The 21,177-nt window shown below is 47.3% G+C and overlaps 1 protein-coding gene across 13 annotated transcripts in view; it reads right to left on the reverse strand.

The window, feature by feature from the left end:
• CAMTA1 (calmodulin binding transcription activator 1) overlaps window positions 1-21,177 on the reverse strand; it is a 2,328,268-nt gene that overhangs the window by 92,108 nt on the left and 2,214,983 nt on the right. For all 13 annotated transcript variants that reach the window (XM_063943384.1, XM_063943385.1, XM_063943383.1 and 10 more), the window contains 2 exons: window positions 1,526-1,668; window positions 631-827 (listed from right to left, as the gene is read on the reverse strand). In XM_063943384.1, the coding sequence (XP_063799454.1) occupies window positions 631-827; window positions 1,526-1,668 (340 nt within the window). The remainder of the gene's footprint in view (window positions 1-630; window positions 828-1,525; window positions 1,669-21,177) is intronic.

Here is a 21,177-nt window from a genome sequence, read left to right on the forward strand (position 1 = left end):
AAATATATATTTAGATAGAAAAGGAGAGCTCCTTAATTAATATGATAAAGGGTATAGCTACTGTACAAGAACGCAGTATGTCATAAGGGCACCTAGTCACCAAAGTCTCAACTGAGTTGTTTGAGAAACATCCTCCCAGTTACACTGACAACGTAGGATCTGATCTTCCCTGTACATGCTAAGCTGCATTACTCTTATTATATTTATATAAATCTGCAAAGCTTGTTAGTACATCTGCAAAGCTTGTTAGTCTGCATCCCTTGAACAGGGTTCTTAAGTGAGTACTTCTTGCCACCTCCACCCATACACTGGGTCCCAGACCGAAGCTCTATCGTAGACAGGTGACAGGTATAGTCTTACAGACCCCCTGTTGTTGACAGGGAGCCAACCTACCATTCAGGAATATATTTCTGATGGACCCTTTCTCATTATACAGAAGTGGTATTACGGACTATGCTTCATCTGCACATCTGGGAAAGATGGGGTCCACTGTGTAGCACTCCATTGGTTCTGCTGTTGTCTGGCCAAACAATTACAACTCATTTAGGAGCCACAGTACTTAATACACGTGTCCTGTATAACGGCTCTTGCTAGGACTCTCCCATACATTACAGAGGCAGTGAACCTTACCTCCACTTGATTAGGGTCTGAATGAGGGAGGCGTAACCTTGGGCAGCAGCGAGGTGGAGCAGGGTCATTCCTCTGAATGTCTTGGAATGAATTAGGTGCTTGGATTTCGCCCAGCAGGCCCGGCTCATCATCTTCTCACACACAACCACTACTCGGCTCTCAAAGCAGCTTCCTATGGATCCAGCTCCTACTGCGCACTGTGAAGCGAGAACACAGGAGTCACCACCATTTCTAATATATAACCAGGCGCTAGGACCACTACCAGGGGGATGCTCATGTAAAAAGTCCAACATCCAGCAATATTTGGGGTTGTGAGAAATTAATATTTGTCTAATTAGCTTGTGTTTGACAACCACCAATAGAACTGCCCTTATTAAAAAATTCTCCGGTCTGGCTTGCCAAGAGAATGACTAGTTGTGGGCAATAGCTGGGGTGAATGTCTCATGGACTGTCTAAGTTCCAGACATGAGAGCCTACCAAAATGTTAAATGCAATAAATGACCTTGTTTCCAGGAGGTATTTCAGTTTTTATTTTTGGGTTTAACTGCCCATGATGCCATGCAATCATATAGTTACATTAGGGGTATCTACTAGGACTTCTAAAAAGACAATATGGAGATTTTGTCCATATCAACCAATCAAGTTCTAGCTATCAGTCTAGCTACAAGCTAGATAAATAATATCCAGAATCTGATTGGTTGATAAGGGTAACACCTCCACTTTTCCATTTTAGAGGTTCTAGTAAATCTACCCAACTATCTTAAAACCACAGTAGTGTATTTCCAGATATTTTGTTGCTGAAATGTTGCACAAGAAAAAAGTACATGTATTAGAGAACCGTGTCAGTGAAGTTTAATTGGAACACTACTGGAAAGGTATTTTAGGCAACACCTACTTGTGCTTGGCTCCCCCCACTGTGGGCTACGCCTCCACTGCCTCCTCCCACATTTTGCTTGTGCTGTTGGGAACCTGTCATCTCAGCCATTCTCCTCTCCATTTGCTCCAAACGTTCCAGGATCGACATTCTAAACTGGTTATCTGGAGACAGTGGAGAAACACAATCCTTCTGAATATTCTCAACGCAATTACAGCAGCAAGTGCACTTTATACAATATTATTAAGTAAAACATGAGTGAAAAGTTTTTGTTGCAGGTGGAGAAAGTGGAATATTCTGTTGTACAAAGTATCCCATGAGAATCTAAATTAAATCTGTTTTCCGAGGCAGATTAAACTTGATATTCATCAGCAAGAACCCATAAAACGACCTGTATAATGGGTGGCATCACCTTATGTTGCTACACTCTATGTAGATAATAGACCTTACAATCTGTCAAACTGACCTGACCACCTGCCAGGCAACAAAGTCACATTAGAATTTTAATACTCACCGTAATTAAATACTAGTGCATTGGAAATGATAATGTACACTACACTCATCAAGTTGGATAACAACAACCGTGCATAGAAAGAGAAGTGGTACTGTGCAATAACCCATATGTACAGGATTACAGGAATATTGAGAATGACATCCAGCACACAAAACAAGAGAAGTGGAACTATGTAATTGTCCATACACATAGAAAAGAACAGCTGCTGAGAATGATATCCAGCTTATTAGGAGAAATCGTACTGTGTAGTTGTCCATACATAGTGACCTACTGTATAACATATACTGAGAATGATAGCTAGCATACTGTTGGTCCCCAGTACTAGGGGGTGCAGCCAAACATGTGGATGGATGGCGATGCCCTGTACCTCTACCTAGCAACATCATTTAATGCTATTGGATGGGAATTTCTGGATGACAAAGGCGCCACATTAATTGGATCTGTTGCTGTCACAATGCTCACCTCCAAGCTCCAAGCTGTGCGTATCAGCCAGCTGCTTCAGGTGCTCAGGTTAATTCATCTGATTGGCCAGGGACGACCAATCACAAGTAGGTGGATACTGGAATAAAGTGTGTATTTGTAATCCCCAGAGAGCAGTAAACTTGGATAGTGCCCAAAGAATTACATCTTGGCAGGATGAGGAGAGTTCAGGTGGCATATGGGGCTGTAACACAAATCATTCAGCATCCTGAGCAATAGAAATAGTACTATGTACAGTACAGATGGAGCCCTCTTCATTTTTGCCTTTAATAGGATTAATTGAGCCAGGGCAGTTTGATTTAATCCCCTGCTGTAATGAGGAGGGTATCCAAAAATGCACGAAAAAAAACATTGGGTGTGAAAAACATCAGTTTTTCGCAATTATTCACGATGTTTCATCAATATTTTTTCACAGGCTATCCTATTAGGAACCTCCGAATAAAAATAAATTCAGGTATAAAAATAGATTAGGGTTCGGTTAAATCTTTATGGAGTTACTTTCTGGGATTTTGTTTTGCCTGCCTTAGGTTAAACAAAATCGGCAATAAACTGCGGCTTGCGTCGGCTTATCAGGGGGGGGGGGGGGGGGGGGGCTACTTGGATAGTATCTTAATACAGCTCTAAAGCAGTGCATTGATTTCCAAGTAAGATAGTAAGCAAGTCTTGCTCAGGGACACCGCGTACAGGAATAAGAACAAATACTGAGAATTGGGATGTAGTCATACAGTTGACACCACACTGTAAATATTATTTAAATGTCAATATTGGACATGTGGTCACCTGCAGAACGGTGTGTGAAGTGTCAACATGTGAGATACCTACATTCTGCACGGGCGGCAGCGGAGGGTTAGGGTTAGGCTGCAGGAGGGGAGGTTAGACACTAGGGGGACAGTTAGGATTAGCAATGCTCACCACCGGAAGTCATTTTGACATCCCCAACGCATCTAGAAGACACCACTGAAGCTGCCGGACCCAGTAAATCACTTCCATACCACTAGGGACGCTATGTCACCATTCTAATCATGTCAACATTCTCATCATTGTCATTACAAATATGTCAACATTATGTCGACAAAACATACCACACCCCTGAGAATTACAGCATGTGTTCAGGCTGCCACACATTCAGCATAAGAACTGAGAGTAACATCATGTGTACAGAATGGGAGAAGTGATACTGTGCAGGTGCCGGACAGTCAAGATAGCAACACATACAGAGAATTACATCATATGCACAGGGTGAGAGATGTGCAGGTGGGCAAACATTCAGGACAAGCACAGGTACTAAGAATTACACCATATGTACACAATGAGAGAAGTTACACTGTGCAGTTGGCCACACATGCAGGATAAGAACAGGTAATGAGAAATATATAATGTGCACAGAATGGGACAAGTGATACTGTGCATGTGGATACACAGGGGGTAATTCCAAGTTGGTCGCAGCAGGAAATTTTTTAGCAGTTGGGCAAAACCGTGTGCACTGCAGGGGAGACAGATATAACATGTGCAGAGAGAGAGAGATTTGGGTGTGGTGAGTTCAATCTGCAATCTAAATTGCAGTGTAAAAATAAAGCAGCCAGTATTTACCCTGCACAGAAACAAAATAACCCACCCAAATCTAACTCTCTCTGCAAATGTTATATCTGCCCCCCCTGCAGTGCACATGGTTTTGCCCAACTGCTAAAAAATTTCCTGCTGCGATCAACTTGGAATTACCCCCACATTCAGGATAAACACAGATACTGAGAATTACATCATGTGCACAAATTGAGAGAAATTATACTGTGTATTTGGACACAAATTCACAATACATGCGGATACTGACAGTAACATCATGTGCATAGAATGGGAGAAGTGATACTGTGCACGTGCATAATTCATGAGAATTACTTGCCTACTTCTGAAAACGCATTGCATGGAGATTCTCAAAGTAACACCTATCAGTGCGGATGTGTACTGCTACATCTGATAGGCGTGTCATAAAAATGACTGATATCCAAATGTAAATGAGCCCCAAAGCAGTTAATAAGCTCTGCTTGATGATGAAAAGACACTGATATTTTTTTCTGGAATTGCTTGCCTATTGTGTTTTACAAGAGTTACATATAAGTGGCCATGAAAAACCTTATAGAAAATGCATGTAGCCATAGAGATCACTGTGCCTTATAACCAATGCAGGGAAATAGTACTGGTGATCCCATTTGAATGTTACACTATATCTCTGATTTGTTTTGTCCCCAAGAACATAACAGCTACACAATGGGGTAAGGTGAGATTTCTAGGCTCTTCAGGGAGCCAGGGAGATTGCTATTATTTCAGAGAGGCTCCCTGACAATCTAGGAGAGTTGACAAGATAAACACAGATACTGAGAATTACATCATGTCAATGGAAGAAGTGACACTGCAGATGACCACACATTTATAGTAACTATAATTATAACAATAACCACAACAACAGAGTAATACGTTACTAAGAATTACATATTGTATACAGAATTGTAGAAGTGATACTGTGCAGGTGGCCATATATGCAGGACAAGAACAGGTAATGATAAGTTGATGTTGCAGTTGAACAATTCTTTTTTGCTGAGCATGCGTCCAGAGTCTGTGTTCCCAGAGTCTGTATGTTCAGAGTCTGTGCGTCCAGAGTCTGTATGTTCAGAGTATGTGCGCCCAGTCTGTGTGCCCAGAGTCTGTATGTTCAGAGTCTGTGCGCCCAGAGTCTGTGTGTCCAGAGTCTGTATGTTCAGAATCTGTGTGCCCAGAATCTGTATGTCCAGAGTCTATGTGTCCAGAGTCTGTGAGCCCAGAGTCTATATATTCAGAGATTACTTGGTGACTACACATTCAGAATAAGAAAAGCTACTGAGAATTACATAACTTGTTCAGAATAAGAGAAGTAATACTGTGCAGGTGACTACACATACTGGATAATAACAGATACTGGGAATGACACCATGTGTACAGAATGAGAGAAGTTATACTGTGAAGTAGCCACACAATCAGGGTAAGAACTGCTATTGAGAATTACACAATGTGTATAGAATGAGAGAAGTGATACTGTGCAGGTGGCCACACAACCAGGATGAGAACTGCTATTGAGAATTACATAATGTGTATAGAATGAGAGAAGTGATACTGACCAGGTGACTACACATACTGGATAATAACAAATACTGGGAATCACACCATGGGGTATATTTACTAAGGTCCCGATTTTGACCGAGATGCCGTTTTTTCTTCAAAGTGTCATTTCGGTAATTTACTAAGCAAAAATCTCGGCAGTGATGAGGGCATTCGTAATATTTTGGAAGTCCTGGAAAAAATCACGAATCAATACACCATCGGTCAAATACGCCTGCAATTTGGTAGAAATCGGGAATTTACTAAAAAGTGCAAATCACACACACTGCCGACAATAGCCAAACACTGCCGTGCAGAAATACAATTCGTAAAAAAGTGCTAAAAAAAACAGACCTGCTTTTTTATCCCGTGTTTGGATAGGCATGCAGGGATCCATGAGATCCGTGCATGTTTATCAGTGGAAAGGGGATGGGAAAGTGTTATTTTTTAGAAAAAAAACAAACGCGTGGGGTCCCCCCTCCTAAGCAAAACCAGCCTCGGGCTCTTTGAGGCAGTCCTGGTTGCAAAAATATGGGGGGGAAAATGATAGAGGTTCCCCCATATTTCAACAACCAGCACCGGGCTCTGCGCCTGGTCCTGGTTCCAAAAATACAGGGGGACAAAAAGCGTAGGGGTCCCCCGTATTTCTGAAACCAGTACCGGGCTCCACTAGCCAGATACATAATGCCACAGCCGGGGGACACTTTTATATAGCTCCCGGCGGCCCTGGCATTACATAACCAACTAGTCACCCCTGGCCGGGGTACCCTGGAGGAGTGGGGACCCCTTCAATCAAGGGGTCCCCCCCCTCCAGCCACCCAAGGACCAGGGGTGAAGCCCGAGGCTGTCCCCCCCATCCATGGGCTGCGGATGGGAGGCTGATAGCCATTGTGTAAAAAAATGAATATTGTTTTTAGTAGCAGTACTACAAGTCCCAGCAAGCCTCCCCCGCAAGCTGGTACTTGGAGAACCACAAGTACCAGCATGCGGAGGAAAATCGGGCCCGCTGGTACCTGTAGTACTACTACTAAAAAAATACCCCAATAAAAACATAAGACACACACCTTGAAAGTATAACTTTAATGCATACATACACACCTCCATATACACATACTTACCTTATGTTCACACGAGGGTCGGTCCACTTCTCCATGTAGAATCCATGGTGTACCTGTGGAAAAAATTATACTCACATACTCCAGTGTAGAAGCCTCTTCTTCTTTTAATCCATTTGTAATCCAGGTACTTGTCAAAATAAAAAAACGGACACCCGACCTCGCACTGAAAGGGGCCCCATGTTTTCACATGGGACCCCTTTCCCCGAATGTCTTATGTTTTTATTGGGGTATTTTTTTTAGTAGTAGTACTACAGGTACCAGCGGGCCCGGTTTTCCTCTGCATGCTGGTACTTGTGGTTCTCCAAGTACCAGCTTGCGGGGGAGGCTTGCTGGGACTTGTAGTACTGCTACTAAAAACAATATTCATTTTTTTACACAATGGCTATCAGCCTCCCATTCGCAGCCCTTGGATGGGCGGGACAGCCTCGGGCTTCACCTCTGGTCCTTGGGTGGCTGGAGGGGGGGGACCCCTTGATTGAAGGGGTCCCCACTCCTCCAGGGTACCCCGGCCAGGGGTGACTAGTTGGTTATGTAATGCCAGGGCCGCCGGGAGCTATATAAAAGTGTCCCCCGGCTGTGGCATTATGTATCTGGCTAGTGGAGCCCGGTGCTGGTTTCAGAAATACGGGGGACCCCTACGCTTTTTGTCCCCCGTATTTTTGGAACCAGGACCAGGCGCAGAGCCCGGTGCTGGTTGTTGAAATATGGGGGAACCTCTATCATTTTTTCCCCCATATTTTTGCAACCAGGGCCGGCTCAAAGAGCCCGAGGCTGGTTTTGCTTAGGAGGGGGGGACCCCACGCGTTTGTTTTTTTTAATTTAACACTGATTTTTTTTTTTTTTAAATGCACAATGAAGCCCAGCACGGATCTCTCAGATCCGGCCGAGATTCATTGTATTAAAGTCGGCAGTGTTTTACAAGTCACTCACGTAAAACACTGCCAAAAAAACCGAATGACATCGACATCGGTAAAACGGAAAATGCAGAATACGACAGCTTAGTAAATTAGCCGTAATAAATTCAAAAAGTTGCAAATTTACACTTGCGATGTCATCGTGATTGAACTTTGACCTCAAACGGGAAAATACGAATCTTAGTAAATTTACCCCCATGTGTATAGAATGAGAGAAGTGATACTGTGCAGGTGGCCACACAATCAGGATAAGAACAGCTGAGAACTACATACAACATACATACTACAAACATACATGAGTTATACTGTGCAGGTGGAAACACAGTCACAATCAGGATAAGAACAGCTGAGAACTACATACAACATACATACATACATACATACATACATACATACATGAGTTATACTGTGCCTTTTGTCACTGTCACATCACAAACTTGCAGATTTAGCAAACAAAATTATTTGATAATATTATCCAGCCTCCACTAATATTTTACATGGGTTTTGCTCATGGTTTAGCTTTGCAAAATTTACTGTAGATCTCAGTCATCAAAAAAGGTATCAGGAAATGTCCATAATAATTGCCAAACCAAACATGGCCCCTGAGTCACAATATACAGACAGTAAAGAAAAAAGAAAAGAAAAAAAGAAATAGCCCTGGCTATTACTTCCCATCTCTACACCCAGGTATTTGGCCATTATTTCATTGTTAGCATTTGTGGGTAAATCTGCCTGAGAGATTAATGGGAGAGGAACCATAACAAAGAGGGTCAGTGCTGTTCCTCCCAGCTGGCTTTGTTGTGCTGTTACTGCAGTATGGTGCAGTGCAGCTGATGTCATCTCCTCCTCTAGCCGTATGATCATGCCCCGCACGTTTCCTGCATAGACTGACATCTGACTGACATCACCAGGCCGGCCCCCTTTCCTCACCACATCCCCGTGTCACACACACAACAATGTCTGTCCTACTGCAGGCTGCCAGGTGCTGGGAGACCAGTCACGAACCAGCTGCGGAGGGTAATAATGATGTATTTCCTCACGATCTTTCCGTGTTTAAGAACTCATTCCCTCAGTAAAACTGCTCTTTTTAGTTTATCGGCTGGGCTCGCAAAGCTCTTTAAAATAAACTATCTATATCAGTATTTAACTTAATGTGTGCCAGCAAACTACAGAGTGATGGCAGACGCATTGTGGGGTGAAGCAGTGTTCATAAAAATGCAGTCTATCAATTTACTGCATACTGTAGCTGCCTACTCTCCCGGAATGCCTGGGAGACTCATAAATGCTGGGCAGCTCTCCCGCACTCCCAGGAGACTAGGGGGTCTATTCATGAAGCAGTGAAAAGAGTGGAGAAGTGAGCCAGTGGAAAAGTTGCCCGTGGCAACCAATCAGCTGCTACGTATAATTTTATAAAATGCACTTGATAAATGTTACTTCAATACTGATGTCGTTCACAGACATATCGCTTCATTTTTAGTAGATTTCACCCCAAGGGCCAAATGTACTAACCCTTGGAGAGAGATGAAATGGAGAGAGATAAAGCATACCTCCCAGCGGGAGGCTGTGAGAGCCAGTGATCACCACTGCTCTGCTTTTCAAAACAGCCGGTGATCACTGAATAGATGCCGTGCACACCCGCACGGCATCTAAGCAGTGCGGGGAGTGGGGCGGGGGCTGCCCAGCTGCTCGGGGAGCACTGGGCATACCCCCAAAATGATGAAAACAGAGGTCTTGCGGAAAGGCCCTGCCCCTTCTCTCGAGGCCCCACCCATTCTCCCAAGGTCCACCCCTTTTTCAGCCACGCCTCCAGCACAGCAGGTCCCGATTTGGGATGGGGGTACAAAAGTTGGGAGGTATGGATAAAGTACCAGCCAACCAGATCTTAACTGTCACGTTACAGGCTGTGATTAAAAAAATAAGAATTTACTTACCGATAATTCTATTTCTCATAGTCCGTAGTGGATGCTGGGGACTCCGAAAGGACCATGGGGAATAGCGGCTCCGCAGGAGACTGGGCACAAAGTAAAAGCTTTAGGACTAGCTGGTGTGCACTGGCTCCTCCCCCTATGACCCTCCTCCAAGCCTCAGTTAGGATACTGTGCCCGGACGAGCGTACACAATAAGGAAGGATTTTGAATCCCGGGTAAGACTCATACCAGCCACACCAATCACACCGTACAACTTGTGATCTGAACCCAGTTAACAGCATGATAACAGAAGGAGCCTCTGAAAAGATGGCTCACAACAACAATAACCCGATTTTTGTAACAATAACTATGTACAAGTAATGCAGACAATCCGCACTTGGGATGGGCGCCCAGCATCCACTACGGACTATGAGAAATAGAATTATCGGTAAGTAAATTCTTATTTTCTCTAACGTCCTAGTGGATGCTGGGGACTCCGAAAGGACCATGGGGATTATACCAAAGCTCCCAAACGGGCGGGAGAGTGCGGATGACTCTGCAGCACCGAATGAGAGAACTCCAGGTCCTCCTCAGCCAGGGTATCAAATTTGTAGAATTTCGCAAACGTGTTTGCCCCTGACCAAGTAGCTGCTCGGCAAAGTTGTAAAGCCGAGACCCCTCGGGCAGCCGCCCAAGATGAGCCCACTTTCCGTGTGGAATGGGCTTTTACAGATTTTGGCTGTGGCAGGCCTGCCACAGAATGTGCAAGCTGAATTGTACTACAAATCCAACGAGCAATCGTCTGCTTAGAAGCAGGAGCACCCAGCTTGCTGGGTGCATACAGGATAAACAGCGAATCAGATTTTCTGACTCCAGCCGTCCTGGAAACATATATTTTCAGGGCCCTGACTACGTCCAGCAACTTGGAATCCTCCAAGTCCCTAGTAGCCGCAGGCACCACAATAGGCTGGTTTAAGTGAAATGCTGAAACCACCTTAGGAAGAAATTGAGGACAAGTCCTCAATTCTGCCCTGTCCGTATGAAAAATTAGGTAAGGGCTTTTATAGGATAAAGCCGCCAATTCTGAGACACGCCTGGCTGAAGCCAGGGCTAACAGCATTACCACTTTCCATGTGAGATATTTTAAGTCCACAGTGGTGAGTGGTTCAAACCAATGTGATTTTAGGAATCCCAAAACTACATTGAGATCCCAAGGTGCCACTGGAGGCACAAAAAGAGGCTGTATATGCAGTGGCGTAACTAGAAATTTTTCTCCCCCAAGCCAAAAAATTTTTGGCGCCCCCCCCCCCCCCCCGCTGCATAACTGGGAGCAAGAAAGGGACAAATATGCGCGCGCCGAAGGCGCGCGCTGCAAAAAAAGGGGCGTGGTTTTGTTGGAATGGGCGTGGTTTCTCGTAAAGGGGCGTGGTATTGCAGGAAAAGACTACCTTATACCCCAGTTTTGCAACCTGCACGCCCAGACGTTAGCCACCACAGGAAAGAAAAATAATCCTGATTCATGCCCCTTACATTATTTGTCATTTTTCCTCCTTATAGTAATGCCCAGTATACATTATGCCACATACTGCAATGGCCCTTAGACATTATGCCGCACACAACAATGCACATGACACAATATGCACACACTGTAATGCCCCCGACACATTATGCCACACACCGTAATGCCCCCGACACATTATGACAGGAATCGCAATGCCCGTTATACATTATGCTACACACTGCAATGCCCCTGATACATTATAGCACATACAATGCCTGTGACACATTATGACACACACCGCAATGACCTTGAGACATTATACCACAATGCCCGTGATATAGTATACCATACACCGTAATGCCTGTGACACATACCGCAATGCCCTGCCCGTTATACCCTATGCCACACACCGCAATGCCCGTTATGTATTATGCCACACTGCAATGACCCTGAGACATTATACCACATACCACAATGCCCGTGATATAGTATACCACACACCGTAATGCCTGACACATTATGACACACACCGCAATGTCCGTGATACATTATGCCACACACTGCAATGACCCTGAGACATTATACCACATATCACAATGCCCGCGATATAGTATACCATACACCGTAATGCCTGTGACACATTATGACACACACCACAATGTCCGTGATACATTATGCCACACACCGTAATGCCCATTACACATTAAGTCCTACAGTAAGGCTTCTAATTACTTTTCAATTACCTTCTCGTTGTCAGGGGTTTCATGCACTGGGTGTCATGCTCGTTGCCAGGTGTTTCATGCACTGGGTGTCATGCTCGTTGTCAGGTGTTTCATGCACTGGGTGTCATGCTCGTTGCTAGGAGGTAGTCCTTGTTGCTAGGGCTGTGCTCCCAGTGCCACATATGTCCCCAGTGCCAGATATTTCCCCACGGTGCCAGGTACTCACATGCCCCCGGTGCCAAATATAGCCCCCCCCCCCATGTGCCAGGTACACATATACCCCCCCAGTGCCAGATATGCCCCCAGTGCCAGATATTCCCCCCAGTGCCACATATGCCCCCAGTGCCAGATATTCCCCCCATGCCAGATATGCCGCCAGTGCCATATATTCCCCCCCAGTGCCACATATGCCCCCAGTGCCAGATATTCCCCCAGTGCCAGATATGCCGCCAGTGCCATATATTCCCCCCGAGTGCCATATATCCCCAGTGACAGATATTCCCCCCCAGTGCCAGATATTCTCCCCCAGTGCCATATAAGCCCCAGGGCCAGATATTCCCTCCCAGTGCCAGATATCCCCCCCCCCCCCAGTGCCACATATCCACCCCGTGCCAGATATCCCCCCCCCAGTGCCATATATGCCCCAGTGCCAGATATCCCCCCCAGTGCCAGACATCCCCCCCCCCCCAGTGCGATATGCCCTAGTGCCAGATATCCCCCCCCCCCCCAGTGCCATATATGCCCCAGTGCCAGATATCCCCCCCCCCCCTTCCCCAGTGCCAGATATGCCCTAGTGCCAGATATCCCCCGCCCCCCCCCACAGTGTCATATATGCCCCAGTGCCGGATATCCCCCCTAGTGCCTGACATCCCCCCCCCAATGGCCATATATTCCCCGGTGCCAGACACCCTCTCCTCTCTCCCCCCCCGTGACAGATATGCCGCAGTGCAGCCGCCGCTTGTTGGAGAACTTGGAGGGACACGGCGGGCGCAGCGTGTGCCTCTCCTGTGTCCCTCCTGAGTCCTGCATCATCTCCGGCGGCCGCGGGTCTGATAGGGGGAAGTGCCGTCCGTGAGCTCTAATTGGCTCACGGACGGCACTTCCCCTATTAGACCCGCGGGCCGCCGGAGATGATGCAGGGCTCAGGAGGGACACAGGATAGGCACACGCTGCGCCCGCCGTGTCCCTCCAATAAAGCAGACTGACATGCGGACGTTCGTCCGCATGTCAGTCTGCTGTAATCAGTGGCGCCCCCGCAGCCCCTCGCCCCCAAGCCACCGCGAGGACTGCGGGGGCAGTAGTTACGCCACTGTGTATATGCAGTACTCCCTTGACAAACGTCTGAACTTCAGGAACAGAAGCCAGTTCTTTTTGGAAGAATATTGACAGGGCCGAAATTTGAACCTTAATGGACCCTAATTTGAGGCCCATAGACAGTCCTGTTTGCAGGAAATGCAGGAAACGACCCAGTTGAAATTCCTCTGTAGGGGCCTTCCTGGCCTCGCACCACGCAACATATTTACGCCAAATACGGTGATAATGTTGTATGGTTACATCCTTCCTGGCTTTGATCAGGGTAGGGATGACTTCATCCGGAATGCCTTTTTCCTTCAGGATCCGGCGTTCAACCGCTATGCCGTCAAACGCAGCCGCGGTAAGTCTTGGAACAGACATGGTCCCTGCTGGAGCAGGTCCTTTCTTAGAGGTAGAGGCCACGGGTCTACCGTGAGCATCTATTGAATTTCCGGGTACCAAGTCCTTCTTGGCCAGTCCGGAGCCACGAGTATAGTCTTTACTCCTCTCCTTCTTATGATTCTCAGTACTTTTGGTATAAGAGGAAGAGGAGGGAACACATACACTGACTGGTACACCCACGGTGTTACCAGAGCGTCCACAGCTATTGCCTGAGGGTCCCTTGACCTGGCGCAATATCTGTCCAGTTTTTTGTTGAGGCGGGACGCCATCATGTCCACCTTTGGTTTTTCCCAACGGTTCACAATCATGTGGAAGACTTCTGGGTGAAGTCCCCACTCCCCCGGGTGAAGATCGTGTCTGCTGAGGAAGTCTGCTTCCCAGTTGTCCACTCCCGGAATGAACACTGCTGACAGTGCTATCACATGATTCTCCGCCCAGCGAAGAATCCTTGCCACTTCCATCATTGCCCTCCTGCTTCTTGTGCCGCCCTGTCTGTTTACGTGGGCGACTGCCGTGATGTTGTCCGACTGGATCAACACCGGCTGACACTGAAGCAGAGGTCTTGCCTGACTTAGGGCATTGTAAATGGCCCTTAGTTCCAGGATATTTATGTGAAGTGACGTTTCCATGCTTGACCACAAGCCCTGGAAATTTCTTCCCTGTGTGACTGCTCCCCAGCCTCTCAGGCTGGCATCCGTGGTCACCAGGACCCAATCCTGAATGCCGAATCTGCGGCCCTCTAGGAGATGAGCACTCTGTAACCACCACAGGAGAGACACCCTTGTCCTTGGAGACAGGGTTATCCGCTGATGCATTTGAAGATGCGATCCGGACCATTTGTCCAGCAGATCCCACTGAAAAGTTCTTGCGTGGAATCTGCCGAATGGAATCGCTTCGTAAGAAGCCACCATCTTTCCCAGGACCCTTGTGCATTGATGTACTGACACTTGGCCTGGTCTTAGGAGGTTCCTGACTAGGTCGGATAACTCCTTGGCTTTCTCCTCCGGGAGAAACACCTTTTTCTGTACTGTGTCCAGAATCATCCCTAGGAACAGCAGACGTGTCGTCGGAATCAGCTGTGATTTTGGAATATTTAGAATCCATCCGTGCTGTCGTAGTACTACTTGAGATAGTGCTACTCCGACCTCTAACTGTTCTCTGGACCTTGCCCTTATCAGGAGATCGTCCAAGTAAGGGATAATTAAGACGCCTTTTCTTCGAAGAAGAATCATCATTTCGGCCATTACCTTGGTAAAGACCCGGGTTGCCGTGGACAATCCAAACGTCAGCGTCTGAAACTGATAGTGACAGTTCTGTACCACAAACCTGAGGTACCCTTGGTGAGAAGGGCAAATTGGGACATGGAGGTAAGCATCCTTGATGTCCAGAGACACCATATAGTCCCCTTCTTCCAGGTTCGCTATCACTGCTCTGAGTGACTCCATCTTGAACTTGAACCTTTTTATGTAAGTGTTCAAGGATTTCAGATTTAAAATGGGTCTCACCGAGCCGTCCGGCTTCGGTACCACAAACAGCGTGGAATAATACCCCTTTCCCTGTTGTAGGAGGGGTACCTTGATTATCACCTGCTGGGAATACAGCTTGTGAATGGCTTCCAATACCGCCTCCCTGTCGGGGGGAGACGTTGGTAAAGCAGACTTCAGGAACCGGCGAGGGGGAGACGTCTCGAATTCCAATTTGTACCCCTGAGATACTACCTGCAGGATCCAGGGGTCCACTTGCGAGTGTGCCCACTGCACGCTGAAATTCTTGAGACGGGCCCCCACCGTGCCTGAGTCCGCTTGTAAGGCCCCAGCGTCATGCTGAGGACTTGGCAGAAGCGGGGGAGGGCTTCTGTTCGTGGGAAGAGGCTGTTTGCTGCAGTCTTTTTCCCCTTCCTCTGCCCCGGGGCAGATATGAGTGGCCTTTTGCCCGCTTGCCCTTATGGGGACGAAAAGGACTGAGCCTGAAAAGACGGTATCTTTTTCTGCTGCGAGGTGACTTGGGGTAAAAAGGTGGATTTTCCAGCCGTTGCCGTGGCCACCAGGTCCGATAGACCGACCCCAAATAACTCCTCCCCTTTATACGGCAATACTTCCATATGCCGTTTGGAATCCGCATCCCCTGACCACTGTCGCGTCCATAATCCTCTTCTGGCAGAAATGGACATCGCACTTACTCTTGATGCCAGAGTGCAAATATCCCTCTGTGCATCTCACATATATAGAAATGCATCCTTTAAATGCTCTATAGTCAATAATATATTGTCCCTGTCCAGGGTATCAATATTTTCAGTCAGGGATTCCGACCAAGCCACCCCAGCACTGCACATCCAGGCTGAGGCGATTGCTGGTCGCAGTATAATACCAGTATGTGTGTATATACTTTTAAGGAAATTTTCCAGCTTCCTATCAGCTGGTTCCTTGAGGGCGGCCGTATCAGGGGACGGTAACGCCACTTGTTTTGATAAGCGTGTGAGCGCCTTATCTACGCTAGGGGGTGTTTCCCAACGCGCCCTAACCTCTTTTAATTCATCTGATTCAGGAAAAACTACGGGTAGTTTTTTCACACCCCACATAATACCCTTTTTTGTGGTACTTGTAGTATCAGAAATGTTCAAAACCTCCTTCATTGCCGTGATCATGTAACGTGTGGCCCTACTGGAAAATACGTTTGTTTCCTCACCGTCGACACTGGAGTCAGTGTCCGTGTCAGTGTCTGTATCGACCTGAGGTAACGGGCGTTTTATAGCCCCTGACGGTGTTTGAGACGCCTGTACAGGTATCAACTGATTTGCCGGCTGTCTCATGTCGTCAACAGTCTTTTGTAAAGTGCCGACACTATCACGTAATTCTTTCCATAAGACCATCCAGTCAGGTGTCGACTCCCTAGGGGGTGACATCACTAACACAGGCAATTGCTCCGCCTCCACACCATTTTCCTCCTCATACATGTCGACACAGCGTACCGACACACAGCACACACACAGGGAATGCTCTGATAGAGGACAGGACCCCACTAGCCCTTTGGGGAGACAGAGGGAGAGTTTGCCAGCACACACCAGAGCGCTATATATATACAGGGATAACCTTATATAAGTGTTTTTCCCTAATATAGCTGCTGTATATATTAATATGCCAATTTAGTGCCCCCCCTCTCTTGTTTTACCCTGTTTCTGTTGTGCAGGACTGCAGGGGAGAGTCAGGGAGCCTTCCTCCAACGGAGCTGTGAGGAAAAAATGGCGCTTGTGTGCTGAGGAGATAGGCTCCGCCCCTTTTCCGGCTGCCTTTCTCCCGCTTTTTTGTGGAAAACTGGCAGGGGTTAAATACATCCATATAGCCCAGGAGCTATATGTGATGTATTTTTAGCCATTTAAGGTATTTTCATTGCGTCCCAGGGCGCCCCCCCCCCAGCGCCCTGCACCCTCAGTGACCGGAGTGTGAAGTGTGCTGAGAACAATGGCGCACAGCTGCGGTGCTGTGCGCTACCTTATTGAAGACAGGACGTCTTCTGCCGCCGATTTTCCGGACCTCTTCACTCTTCTGGCTCTGTAAGGGGGCCGGCGGCGCGGCTCCGGGACCCATCCATGGCTGGGCCTGTGATCGTCCCTCTGGAGCTAATGTCCAGTAGCCTAAGAAGCCCAATCCACTCTGCACGCAGGTGAGTTCGCTTCTTCTCCCCTTAGTCCCTCGATGCAGTGAGCCTGTTGCCAGCAGGTCTCACTGAAAATAAAAAAACCTATTTAAACTTTTACTCTAAGCAGCTCAGGAGAGCCACCTAGATTGCACCCTTCTCGTTCGGGCACAAAATCTTAACTGAGGCTTGGAGGAGGGTCATAGGGGGAGGAGCCAGTGCACACCAGCTAGTCCTAAAGCTTTTACTTTGTGCCCAGTCTCCTGCGGAGCCGCTATTCCCCATGGTCCTTTCGGAGTCCCCAGCATCCACTAGGACGTTAGAGAAATTAAAGTTAGGAGCTGATTGGTTGGTACTTTATCTCTCTCCGCTTTATCACTCTCCAAGGCAAATTCATGTTGGAGATGAGATTCATGTATAGTTAGCTGTCAGTCTTTGGAATGATGCTTCAGACTCTTAAAATAAATGGTAATAGAGGACATGCACTTAGTCTTGGGGGTAAATTTTCTAAGGTGGGAGTCTTTTTAGAACTGGTGTTGCTCATAGCAACCAATCAGATTCTAGCTATTATCTTCTGGAAGCGGCTAGATAAATGTTAAGTAGAATCTGATTGGTTGCTATGAGCAACATCAACAGTACTAAAATTTACGCCTCGGAGAGAGAGAAAGGGAGGGATATACACCAGCCATTCAGCTCCTAACTGCCATGTTACAGGCTGTGGGGCAGATGTATTAAGCCTGGAGAAGTAATAAAGTGGAAGGTGATATTGCACCAGCCAATCAGCTCCTAACTGCCATGTTACAGGCTGTGGGGCAGATGTATTAAGCCTGGAGAAGTAATAAAGTGGAAGGTGATATTGCACCAGCCAATCAGCTCCTAACTGCCATGTTACAGGCTGTGGGGCAGATGTATTAAGCCTGGAGAAGTAATAAAGTGGAAGGTGATATTGCACCAGCCAATCAGCTCCTAACTGCCATGTTACAGGCTGTGTTTGAAAAAATAAGAATTTACTTACCGATAATTCTATTTCTCGTAGTCCGTAGTGGATGCTGGGAACTCCGTAAGGACCATGGGGAATAGCGGCTCCGCAGGAGACTGGGCACAAAAGTAAAAGCTTTCTGACTAGCTGGTGTGCACTGGCTCCTCCCCCTATGACCCTCCTCCAAGCCTCAGTTAGGATACTGTGCCCGGACGAGCGTACATAATAAGGAAGGATCTTGAATCCCGGGTAAGACTCATACCAGCCACACCAATCACACCGTACAACTTGTGATCTGAACCCAGTTAACAGTATGATAAACGTAGGAGCCTCTGAAAAGATGGCTCACAACAATAAACAACCCGATTTTTGTAACAATAACTATATACAAGTATTGCAGACAATCCGCACTTGGGATGGGCGCCCAGCATCCACTACGGACTACGAGAAATAGAATTATCGGTAAGTAAATTCTTATTTTCTCTGACGTCCTAGTGGATGCTGGGAACTCCGTAAGGACCATGGGGATTATACCAAAGCTCCCAAACGGGCGGGAGAGTGCGGATGACTCTGCAGCACCGAATGAGAGAACTCCAGGTCCTCCTCAGCCAGGGTATCAAATTTGTAAAATTTAGCAAACGTGTTTGCCCCTGACCAAGTAGCTGCTCGGCAAAGTTGTAAAGCCAAGACCCCTCGGGCAGCCGCCCAAGATGAGCCCACTTTCCTTGTGGAATGGGCTTTTACAGATTTTGGCTGTGGCAGGCCTGCCACAGAATGTGCAAGCTGAATTGTACTACAAATCCAACGAGCAATCGTCTGCTTTGAAGCAGCTTGTTGGGTGTTGGGTGCATACAGGATAAACAGCGAGTCAGATTTTCTGACTCCAGCCGTCCTGGAAACATATATTTTCAGGGCCCTGACTACGTTCAGCAACTTGGAGTCCTCCAAGTCCCTAGTAGCCGCAGGCACCACAATAGGCTGGTTCATGTGAAACGCTGAAACCACCTTAGGGAGAAATTGAGGGCGAGTCCTCAGTTCTGCCCTGTCTGAATGAAAAATTAGGTAAGGGCTTTTATATGACAAAGCCGCCAATTCTGAGACACGCCTGGCTGAAGCCAGGGCTAACAGCATGACCACTTTCCATGTGAGATATTTCAATTCCACAGTGGTGAGTGGTTCAAACCAATGTGATTTTAGGAGACTCAACACTACATTGAGATCCCAAGGTGCCACTGGAGGCACAAAAGGAGGCTGTATATGCAGTACCCCTTTGACAAACGTCTGAACTTCAGGCACTGAAGCCAGTTCTTTTTGGAAGAAGATCGACAGGGCCGAAATTTGAACCTTAATGGACCCTAATTTTAGGCCCATAGATAGTCCTGTTTGCAGGAAATGCAGGAAACGACCCAGTTGAAATTCCTCTGTAGGGGCCTTCTTGGCCTCACACCACGCAACATATTTTCGCCAAATGCGGTGATAATGTTTTGCGGTTACATCCTTCCTGGCCTTGACCAGGGTAGGGATGACTTCATCTGGAATGCTTTTTTCCTTCAGGATCCGGCGTTCAACCTCCATGCCGTCAAACGCAGCCGCGGTAAATCTTGGAACAGACAAGGTCCCTGCTGGAGCAGGTCCTTCCTTAGAGGTAGAGGCCACGGGTCCTCTGTGAGCATCTCTTGAAGTTCCGGGTACCAAGTCCTTCTTGGCCAATCCGGAGCCACGAGTATAGTTCTTACTCCTCTCCGTCTTATAATTCTCAATACCTTGGGTATGAGAGGCAGAGGAGGGAACACATACACTGACTGGTACACCCACGGTGTTACCAGAGCATCCACAGCTATTGCCTGAGGGTCCCTTGACCTGGCGCAATACCTGTCTAGTTTTTTGTTGAGGCGGGACGCCATCATGTCCACCTTTGGTTTTTCCCAACGGTTTACAATCATGTGGAAGACTTCTGGATGAAGTCCCCACTCTCCCGGGTGGAGGTCGTGTCTGCTGAGGAAGTCTGCTTCCCAGTTGTCCACTCCCGGAATGAACACTGCTGACAGTGCTATCACATGATTTTCCGCCCAGCGAAGAATCCTTGCAGCTTCTGCCATTGCCCTCCTGCTTCTTGTGCCGCCCTGTCTGTTTACGTGGGCGACTGCCGTGATGTTGTCCGATTGGATCAATACCGACTGACCCTGAAGCAGAGGCCTTGCTTGGCTTAGGGCATTGTAAATTGCCCTTAGTTCCAGGATATTTATGTGAAGAGACGTTTCCATGCTTGACCACAAGCCCTGGAAATTTCTTCCCTGTGTGACTGCTCCCCAGCCTCTCAGGCTGGCATCCGTGGTCACCAGAATCCAGTCCTGAATGCCGAATCTGCGGCCCTCTAGAAGATGAGCACTCTGCAACCACCACAGGAGAGACACCCTTGTCCTTGGAGATAGGGTTATCCGCTGATGCATCTGAAGATGCGATCCGGACCATTTGTCCAGCAGATCCCACTGAAAAGTTCTTGCATGGAATCTTCCGAATGGAATCGCTTCGTAAGAAGCCACCATCTTTCCCAGGACCCTTGTGCATTGATGCACTGACACTTGTCCTGGTTTCAGGAGGTTCCTGACTAGCTCGGATAACTCCCTGGCCTTCTCCTCCGGGAGAAACACCTTTTTCTGGACTGTGTCCAGAATCATCCCTAGGAACAGTAGACGTGTTGTTGGAATCAGCTGCGATTTTGGAATATTTAGAATCCACCCGTGCTGACGTAGCACCACCTGAGATAGTGCTACTCCGACCTCTAACTGTTCCCTGGATCTTGCCCTTATCAGGAGATCGTCCAAGTAAGGGATAATTAAGACGCCTTTTCTTCGAAGAAGAATCATCATTTCGGCCATTACCTTGGTAAAGACCCGTGGTGCCGTGGACAATCCAAACGGCAGCGTCTGAAACTGATAATGACAGTTCTGTACCACAAACCTGAGGTACCCTTGGTGAGAAGGGTAGATTGGGACATGGAGATAAGCATCTTTGATGTCCAGAGACACCATATAGTCCCCTTCTTCCAGGTTCGCTATCACTGCTCTGAGTGATTCCATCTTG

The sequence above is a fragment of the Pseudophryne corroboree genome, chromosome 10, assembly GCF_028390025.1.
Source record: "Pseudophryne corroboree isolate aPseCor3 chromosome 10, aPseCor3.hap2, whole genome shotgun sequence".
Lineage (NCBI taxonomy): Eukaryota > Metazoa > Chordata > Amphibia > Anura > Myobatrachidae > Pseudophryne > Pseudophryne corroboree.